Source organism: Haliotis asinina, chromosome 2 (genome assembly GCF_037392515.1).
Source record: "Haliotis asinina isolate JCU_RB_2024 chromosome 2, JCU_Hal_asi_v2, whole genome shotgun sequence".
NCBI lineage: Eukaryota > Metazoa > Mollusca > Gastropoda > Lepetellida > Haliotidae > Haliotis > Haliotis asinina.
In genome coordinates this window covers 95,522,543-95,533,382 of record NC_090281.1, presented here as the reverse complement: position 1 = coordinate 95,533,382, position 10,840 = coordinate 95,522,543, and the positions used below count along the sequence as shown (strand labels likewise).

Below are 10,840 nucleotides of genomic sequence, written 5' to 3'. Positions count from 1 at the left end.
AAGTTAACCGGAAGTAGTGGTGGATGAATTGTTGTTATGGAAACGCGTTGCTCTCGTTGTATTTTTCAACGATAGACGATCCAATACGTTACAAATACGAATGACAATATAACACTACACTGCGTAATAGTGACAGACCATTAACCCGTATATTGTAGGGTTACAATACCTTGAAATGCCTCATATGCGTAAGGACTACATTTCAACTTACCAAGTTCCGGTTTCAGTGAGCAGGCTGTAAACAAATGGCTGATGGAGTACACAAGTGACGATGGCTGAACTTAAATATGACTTAGCCCTTGTCGACACCCAAAAAGATAAAAAGATACAACATCAGACCTGGTAAAATAATTTGTTTGTAAGCCGCTGACTTGTTTCAGCCAGTTGTTATTATTTGGACTACGCTACATTTAACGAAAGAGTGGGGGTTTTTTTATCACAGGTTGGGTGAATGTCTATTCTTTCTTGTTTCATTAATGATTATAAATGGTTCCTCTTGATACTTTTGTTACACAGCTCGTAACATGATTCTTCTGAGTAGAAATATATTTACATTAACTTGAAATTTGCACATGTCATCAGAAAAATGTACAGATAAACATTTAATTCGGGGTTCTGTTTGCTCTAGTATTCATACAGGTAAATCACAGGCAAGCTGAATCACTGTACATGTGTATAAACTGAACTTTAGACACTTGTTGTACGTTGATAGATGTGGCTATAATTAGGGTGTCTATCATATCAAACAGTTACTGGAGATGTAATTCACTGCACACATGAGATATTCCACTGATCTCGTGTATCGATTATATATATCAATGTCAGGATTATGAACAGATCAATGCTCATGCTGTTGATCACTGGATTGTCTGGTCCAGACTCAAATATTTACAGACCACTGCCATATAGCTGGAAATATTGCTGAGTGCAGTGTAAAACTTATCTCGCTCGCTCACTCACTGTACCCTGGATGGATTAGAAACATTATTTTTTCCTATGGCTGGCTGAAAAGACTAATGCTCAGAAATATTTTTGATGGAAAGAATGATTAAGGATCATCAATATGAAAGTTGTGTCGTCTATAATATTGTATGTAAACTATTATCATGAAACAAAATTGTAATTTACTCAGATAATACACAAGGTTAGATCTTTATTCATAAGGTTAATTATGTTCTAGGCAGTGTTTTGTTAACAGTCCATGCCAAAATATGTCCATTCTCAATCATGATGTGAAATGCGTTAATACCTTTCAGGTTGTTTTCCATTTTTGGTTTTCATTTTTGTTACTTCTCCAATATTATCAGTAATCTATTGATATTCAGTTAATGATTATCAATTTCTCTGACCTTTTTCGACATGAGTTGCTTTTACAGGAAAGCAACTTGTGATGTATATTTTCACTTCATCTCAGGTTACTGTTATATTTTGGATACCACAAATACAACTGTGTATCAGGAGAGGCTAACAGCTGAAGTTGTTGTGTGTAAATGGCAAGATATTATCTCTGCTTGTATGTAATAGGTCCGATTCTAATTGATGATACAACTAAATACATGAATATATTAGTTTATCTACAATTTATCTACAATGATGAAAATATTTTCCAAACATTCGCAGCAACCTACCTGCACCAAAGAATTAAATGTGTCTGACCAATTATTCTTTTACACTTCCATGGGCTTTAAACCCTCCCAAAGATGAAACCAACTTACACATATTCATCTATTGTTTTTGATGTCCTTACTGATTTTATTAAGTTTGTTTTTATGCATAAAACAGGTACAAGGAGAGACTAAGAACCAAGTTTATCAAGTCACTAAATCCAAATGACACATCCAAAAGCCTTGTGGGAAGGAACTGGGTGTTTCTCAAGGATGGCCTTGATGATTTCAGAGATGGTTTACCTCCTGCAGTCGAAGGCGATGTTTTCATAAAGGTAGTGCCATGACCACAAGGTAGTTTTTCAGAATATGTAATTTAATGATATGCATTGTAACAAACTTGGAGCTAGAAATGGTTATAAAACAGCTTTTCATACACTTAATAGACATGGGGAAAAAAGTATCAACTGACATCTTATCAACAAGAAGTCAGTTTTGTCTAGTAATGTGAGATAAATTCTAATATTACTCCTTTCGCTGAACTCTGTTCTAACTAGGGTGAGAGAGGACCTGGTCCCAATGTGACAGGTAGCAGTGAGAATGTCTCCCCGGTCAAACAGCCAGCCATGCGGAGGCGCTTCGACAAGTACCAAGTGTGTTACTCTCAGATCACTCCACAACAGCAGCAGAGGCGAGAGCACATAGAGGAGATAGAGTATGGCCTGCTGCAGCATCCACTGGCTCTCTATCCTCATCTGGAGGAGAGTGTACCTCCAGAGGTCCGTACACATTCATGTTTCTGTGGACCCGTGAAGGTCCTGGGGTAGAATAGACCTTCAGCAACCGACCAGTGAAGGTCCCGGGGTAGAATAGGCCTTCAACCCATGCTTGCCACAAAAGGCAAATGCTTGTCGTAAGAGGCGACTAACGGGATTGGGTGGTCAGGCTCGCTGACTTCTTTGACACATGTCATCGGTTTCCAATTGCGTAGATCAGTGCTCATGTTCTTGATTACTGGATTGTCTGGTCCAGACTCGATTATTTACAGACCGCCGTCATATAGCTGGAATATTGCTGAGTGTGATCTTATTGATTGAATCAACTCTTCTGTTTCCATAGTTCCACACTGAAATATTTCTTTACCTGTATATCATTAACAACTGAATCAACTCTTCTGTAACCATTGTGACATATGAAAATGACGCTTTATCTACATACATGCTTTGTTTTATTTTATAATTAAAAGATAACTGTATTTTTATTTGTGAACATTTATCATTTGGTTCCTAAACAGTCTTGCTTCAGTGAGATCACTGCTCTCGTTCACTTTTGCCGTTAGCAATAAGCATCGTTTTTAAATGGAAGTTTAGTCACTTTTCACTTGCTTTTTAATTTCCTCTTTTTGAATATTTAACAGTTGTTTGAGGACATTGTTGACATCCTTGACCCAGAAATGAACATGGGGTCAGAGGAAGGGTCACTGGTCACAGATGGGTCAGTATCTACACAGAGTGCTCAAGAGATAGAGCATCCCAAGTCTACTGAGCCAGCTACAACTGAGCGTGTGGACACAGAGTGAGTCAGAGATTATGTTCTGTTTTCAGGGCCTTGTCAGCATTCAAGTACTGCCTGCTGTGCAGAGTTGCTTCCTTCAGCTGGCAGATCACCTCATATGTGAAGGGAATTGCTCAGTTCAACATAGTACATATAATTACAAGATGTCCTAAGACAATGTTGATGGATGGCCATTTGGTGCTTGTATTCTTGAACATTTATAACTCTGACCATGATCATGGGTTGAATTACAGATTTGTACAGATTACAATAACATTGGTGGTTCCAGGAACTTGCCAAGGGAGGGGAACAAATCCCTGTTGGCTCTGCCAATGCAAAACTTTAACTTCAGTGTCACCCCTCTTTAATCATTTTGCAAAGAGGTGTGGGATCTGCCAATGGATCATGGCTTTGTCAGGACACTATTGAGCTCATAGATTCAGGGATGAAAATGTTTCCTTGGATTTCCAGTGTTTTGGTTATGTCAATAGTCACATGCCCCTTTGTGTTTTGTATCTATTCTCGACATTATCTACCACTGAGATGAGTGTGTTGTTTGTACAGACTGGAAGAGGGGGCTGTAAGGAACCCTTACCGATGGCTGCCTCGTAAAGAAGAGAAAAAGGACAAGAGGAAAACAAATGAGAAGAGGTCTAGTTCCCCCTCTCAAGTAAGTTGTCTGCCTGCGTCCCTTGCTTGCAAGCAAACTCTGAGTGTTTGGAATGAGGGTTGTCACCAAATTTAGATCTGATTGGCACAACTTGTGACTTTCCTCGATGTTGATATAACATCCACTATCTTGTTACATGCTAACCAACGATGTATCTGTACCTGCTCAAATGCTGGTATTCAGCAGACATGAATCTACTGCAACTTCTCAAACTGGCAATGAAAACAAAAATCACATTATCCTGTAATTAATAGCAATGTTAGCTGATAGTATAGTCCAGCTGTAAGTAGTGGTTTAGTACAGATGTAGCCAATGACCTACTAGATTTATAACTAGTGTATAGTCCATATATAACTAATCATAGAGTTCCATTATAACTAATGATATAGAACAGCTGTTAGAAATGGTATAGGCCAGGGATAACAGATATTATAGTCCAGCTATAGCTAATGGTAATGTACAGTTATAACTAGTGTTATTACTAATAGTAAATTACAGTTGCAACTAGTGGTAAAGCACAGTTATAACCAACAGTAAAGCACAGTTATAACTAACAGTAAAGTACAGCTGTAACTAGTAGTAAAATGCAGTCATAACTAACAGTAAAGTACAACTATAATGGAAAGACAATTATAACAGTAAATTGTAGCTATAACTAGTGGTAAAGTACAGCAGTTTTAACTAGTGTTAAAGTACATAACTAACAGTAATTACACTTATTACTATGGCTGTTACAACACACTCGCATATTCGGTGAATCAAACTCTAGCCCTTCATGAATTCAATTCGTTATTCATGGTCACAAGAACCAAATATGAATGAATATTTGCAATTTTTTAATGGAGCATGTTTTACCTGAGCCCTTATGTCCTTTTCCAAAGTGAGATATACCAGAATGGAATATGGACTAGCTGTGCAGTAGTGCAAGTCATGTTAGTGTGGTACAGTGGACTATAACTATTAGTCTATTGCATACAGCGTGTCATGTCAGATTACTTTTTCTCACCATGACAAATTATCAGTGGGGAATCCATATTGTGCATCAAACATTTAACTACAACATTGTATTCATTAATACTTCTTCATATTCGTTACCCAATATCCATGATGCATATCATGTTCGTCACATAGTGTATTTGTTACAGCCCTGCTTATTACTAACATTAAAGTACAGTTAACTTATGACTGACAGTAAAGTACAGCTATGACTGACAGTAAAGTACAGCAATGACTGACAGTAAAGTACAGCAATGACTGACAGTAAAGTATAGCTATGACTGACAGTAAAGTATAGCTATAACACTAATGATGTTACTCTCTAGAGCTGATTTGTTTTTCACTTTTAGAAATACCAGTTAAGAAGAAAATGCATCAGTCCTTCATTTATGTCATTGCTTTAAATGTATTTGTCATATGTATCCATGAAAAGTGTATTTTTGACCACTGGTTCTAGTAAGCCCATGTAGTTCATTCACTGGATTGAGCGTAATATAAGGGTAACACTATTTTTCAGGGCATTATCATTTGCAGAAGCGCGAGGTCTTTCATTAACTGCCCGACGAAGGAGGGCAGTTGAAAAGACAGAGGGCCTCTGCAAATGATAATGCCCTGAAAAATAGTGTTACTGTTATTATAGCTAAAATGAATAGAATTTTTAATAAAATAAGAATGAAAACAGCGGCATCGATTTAGAATTGTTTACTGCCAACAAAACGACGGAGGTCACTGACACACATTTTACATATATATACACAAGTCATAGAACAACACAGATGGCGTAACTATTGAGAGTGACATTCGACCTTGACCTTTGCTCATACTACCAGCCGCCATTGTTTTCAGTGATCAACAACGTTAGACTGCATATTTTCATTGCTGTATGTTGTCATTTATGGTACAATTGTTATGGTTGGCACAGGCATGAAAGTGCGTAATGTCACAGGCACATGTGACAAATGTGAGCCAGATATATGATCAATAATGAACCCAAGTTCAAATGAGCAGTAGGTGATTGAACTTCAACAGCTGAGCTACTTATGACGTCACCTGACAACGAGCTTGATAATGGCCCGTCGTCAAGCATTTTAAGGGCATTATCAAGTTACAGTGGCCCGCTCATTTCTGATGATGTGCGGTCATTTTAATGATAATTCTATCCATTGTACCTATAAGAAGCAATATTCCTCCTCTAATGTGCTAGCTTGCGCAGACCACCTATGAGACCAGTGTAATGATATCACTGAAGCTTTGTTTTATAGAAAACTGCAGTGTTTGAGTACAATATTGCCTTGCCTTTGTTCATCTATTGTACGCTGTCCACTCTTGCATGATCTCAGACGACAAACTTATGTTTCTGTGTTGAATCATCATAGCCATTGTAAATTTGTTTACAACCCTTAAACGATTAAATACGTTACAAGCAACAGAATCTGCCACTGCCATGAGTTTAGTCCAATGTTCATGAAGTGGGTTTGCAAAATATTTTAGTGTCCTGAACTGAAGCACAGCCCAGAGATACATATTGCTAGAGCTGGAGGATGAATGATGAACGATTTGATTATCTTTCTTCTCTTCTCAGGAAGAGCACATCACCAATGTCACCAATGACTTCTGCAACTGGGTGGCAAGTCTTGGTGGCGAGTCCAACAACATTGAAGAATCGACCATCACCAGTCTGTTTGCCAGTGGCTATGAGACCAAGCCAGCTCTCTCTGTGCCGATTCATGTGGTTGAGCTGACCAATGTGCCACAAGAGCTGAGAATGTCAGCTGCAGCACCTCAACAGCAGCAGACCAACAAGAACCTGCCACCATCCGAGGAGAAGGAGAAGAGATGGGTGGGTTCCACTTATACCCCTCATTTGTTGCTTGCATGAATGAAATTTTCTGTTTTCACTGCTTATGACCAGTATTCCCCAAAATTCTAATTTAGGGAAAAGGCTACGGTAAAAATAAAACATAATACCCATTCTTTGTTCAATGTTCCTTTAAAATCTTCAGTGGCATTGTTTGAGTTTACGACATGTATGTGTACATTACATTCAAATTATTCAATATCACTGCACCTTTGTCACTGAGGCAATACGTGGATGAATGAAAAGTAAGACACCTCAGTGGAGACAGTGGAGAAGATTCCTGTCAAATTTCAGATTTCTCAAATATGTCAGGCTAGCGACTTTGCTTCCTCAGTTGTGACATTTTGAATCCAGCAGGGATCACAAATACACCCATTATTGCACACAGTTTAGGATGAAGATGCCTATAAAACAACATGGAATATCCACAACAACATGCCATCATATCTTCATGTTTTGCAATTGGAGGTCCATGTACCGAGAATTCAGAAGCCTGGAGACTGAAAGGTTGATCTGAAAGTACACTTGATGAGACCTCTTTCAAATAAAAATTTCATGCAAGACATCTGATATTGATTAGATAATGTACGTATATTCTAGATTGTTTTCCCCCCAAACCAATAGATCTCCTGCTGAAGATGTTGATTACCCCCTGACTAAAAATATCTTTGTCAGTTTTGATGTTATGTGTTCAATTGACAGATGTACACGGGAACATACCAGCCCAGCTGGGTTAAGTTCAAGTATGGGGCATGGTACCTCAACCCCAAGTCATGGCAGAGACGGCAATGGGACGACCCTCTCATCGACCCTAAGGAACTAAAGAACCAGGAGATGTCTGAGGCCAAGAAAAAAAGCCATGATTTGGTATGTGTTAAAACTGTCCTGCAGATAGGTCAGATTTACTACTGTGTGTCTCACAAGCTCCTGCACTGATCCGTTTGATTTCATTTGAGACCAATGAATTGCTCACTAACACAAAATCTATTAATTGCAACAAAACCAAATTTTGCACATCCACATGAGATTGACAGACCAATTCTGATGATGTGTCTCATAAATCAAATGGACAGTACATGTTGCTGGTATTAATGAGAAGATTTTGTGTACCATAATATCATTACTTTGGAGGTAAACATACTGTGTTGGAAAATCAGAGGCATGTTATGAAATTTTGATAACTCTAAATGTAATTTGAAAACAAATGCATAACGTGAAGTTTTCAATGAAACATTTAGAGCTATGCATTTGGTTTTAAATTAAATTTAGAGCTATTATAATTTTCTTACATTCCTCTGATTTTCCAACACAGTATGTTTATCTCCTTTCTACCATAACCGTATTATGAAAAAAAATGTAACTGTGTTGGAAAATCAGAGATTAATAACGTGATTATATACCTCTGAATGACTTTGATGAACCAATCACAATCCAGCATTTACTGAAGTCATGGTAGAATTAATATCTAGGCTAATAGAAATTGCTTTGCTAAGTCCAATTGCTTTGCTAAGTCTTTAACTGAGACATGTAACTGAATATTTTAATGGGATTGTGAGGAGTTATATTTGTTGTACTGATGTTTTCTTATATCTCCATCCGAATACGTTTTTTACTTTCAAAAGTAGTCTCGATACTTCACCCTGAAAACACAAGTTGCTGTGTGGAACATGTACACCATGACGATTGTTATGGGTTTGTTGTTTCCCCAGAACCTAGAGTTGTCACAGATGCATGGCTCCAATGCTTTCATGGAATTCATAGAGAAGAAGAATACAAGGAAACCGGAGGTATAACTATGTTGATATTACAAATGCTGAATCATTTCTCCCTCTCTCACTCTGCGTGCGTGCTTGTGTGCATGTTTGCATGCGTAACTTTGTTAAATTAATGTGTCATCTTTCATATTGTTGCTTGATCCGAAAACCAATAAAATAGCAAAGACTTTCATTTGTACATTATTTTAATGATATGTTTTGCAGTTCCTGGAACAGGTTTCGGACATTCAGACAAAGCAAGCAGAAGAAGAACAGAGGAAGTTGGAGGCTGAGTTACAGGCAAAACAGAAAAGAACATCAAACAGGAGGAAGAGGTCGGCCAAGACCTAGCAGAAACTATAACACTTTGACAGAGTAGCAGTGATACATCCGGGACACTTGTGTTTAAATTTAAAATTTTAGAATATTTGGAGCAACATATTTTGTGATAATGAATTCCTTCAGTTGCATGAACGTTGTCAGTTGTCACAGACAGGTAAATATCAAGAAACATGTTTGCTGTTGTAATATGCACGCTGCAGCATTCTATAAAACATCATGAATGTTGTATTCACTACATGGTCACAGGATCTTTGTATTGACTGTACTTAGTCTCAATGCTTTATTGATTCCAAATCTTCCAAATCAAATGAAATTATGTGTAGATAATGAGAACAGTATTTAAACATATTTCACCAGGTGTGTCGTTGTTTTATATTTAAGTATTCTGTTGTGTATTCTATGTACATAAATTGTGATGGATGTTGTATAAATTCAAGGTCATGAACATTTGTGGTGTTTTTAATTCGTTGTCAGCTTTCCAAGGTGTGGGAGAAAACTGGACATTCAAATAATGATAGCAAGGGACTGACAGACTTAGTATAGTTTTAAACTGCTTGTCACGCGGAGGATCCGGATTCGATTCCCTGCATGGGTACAATGTGTGAATTCATTTCTCCTGTCACAGAACATGATGAACATTTAAGATGTAACTTCTTCCCTCAATTAATACACATCAATTCAAATGACTCATTATCCAGCACACTTCCTGGTCTTACGAAACTTGTTCTTACGAAGCTAAAACGAACCAAAGTTGAATCTCATTTCTTAACCACATGCGCGGTATCACACGGACGTTTAAAATACATCATAATTTATCTCTTTTCTGACACATTTTACATGCCTCCACATGTTTTGCCTTGCACGACCATTGGTCTCGGCAGATACCCTGAACAGACAATTCTAAACAACGGGGATCACGCGCTTGAGGACGGTGTCAGTAGCATCACGGAAACGTCGCTCACACTGATAATAGTGAAGTCGCATAGCTACAGAACTCGCCTCGTTGTTCTACGTCTAAATGACTCTGAAAAAGTTACTAATAATTTTTTTATATTTATGTTGGCTCATGTTTCATATTTAGGTTCCGGCAGAACACATAACAATGAGCATTTCAGTAAATATTTATCTGATGAGGTGAAAAGAAAAGCAAAGCATTGTTTCCCAGCCGTAGACCACTAGACGTGACCAAAAGGGATATCTATGTGATCTGATGGCGGAGACCCACAGAGCTGCAGTTAATATTATGCTACTGTAGTTGGGGCGGAAACTGTTGGTTCGCATGTCAAAACTATGAGAATGCAAGATTTGTCTTGCAGGGTTGTAAGGACCACACAACTTACAGTTGTATACAGCAAAACAGACTTCAGGAGTTCCTCTAAACAGCTAGCCTACTGATTTGCATCTCTCGGTCTCGGTGGGTGTCCTTAGAACTTTACTACAAGTGTTTATATAGTTCGATAAACACGGAGGTTCGCTCTTGCACTGCAATCATGCGTGGCTTCTAGAAAGGATAATTTTGATAATTTCATACGCTAAATATATCTGTCTCTTTGTGTTTGTTTCCTCGTCATAACATATCTACACTAGTTTTCAAACAAATATTTTTATCGCCGTAGTTTTCGATATCATTTTTTTATAATTGTGGTCATCGGTCGCTTAAAATTTATTTGATAACAAGTGGTCATCGGGCTACTGAAGTCCCGGTCGCCTGGGTCTAAAAAGGTGATGTCCCTCAACTGTAGTCCTTGAAAGGATTCTTTAACTGTTGGGATCCCGACAAGTCCATTGAGTTGTTGTCAGGTCATAGAATTACACATTATTTTTGAAGGGGAAATGGGAAACAGACGAGGTGTTGTTAACGCGTTCTGCAGATGGGTGAGTGAGTGGGTTTGGTTTTAGGCCGCTTTTACAGTATTCCAGCAATACCACGGCGGGGGACACCGGAAATGTTCTTCATGTGTACTTCTTTGTACCCGTGTAGGGAATGAAACCCGGGTCTTCTGCATTAGGAGCTTTAGCCACTAGGCTACATCACTGCCCCTACATGTTGAGGGTCGGAGCG

The 10,840-nt window shown here is 38.2% G+C and overlaps 1 protein-coding gene across 1 annotated transcript; it reads left to right on the top strand.

The window, feature by feature from the left end:
- The first annotated feature begins 5 nt into the window (after positions 1 to 5).
- On the top strand, positions 6 to 9,225 carry LOC137274638 (protein FAM47E-like). Its single transcript, XM_067807945.1, has 9 exons — positions 6 to 342; positions 1,783 to 1,939; positions 2,162 to 2,383; positions 3,022 to 3,179; positions 3,723 to 3,828; positions 6,407 to 6,664; positions 7,385 to 7,549; positions 8,392 to 8,469; positions 8,662 to 9,225. Exons 1-9 carry the CDS (start codon positions 272 to 274, stop codon positions 8,785 to 8,787), a joined length of 1,341 nt encoding a protein of 446 aa, XP_067664046.1. The 5' UTR covers positions 6 to 271; the 3' UTR covers positions 8,788 to 9,225.
- Positions 9,226 to 10,840: the final 1,615 nt, after the last annotated feature.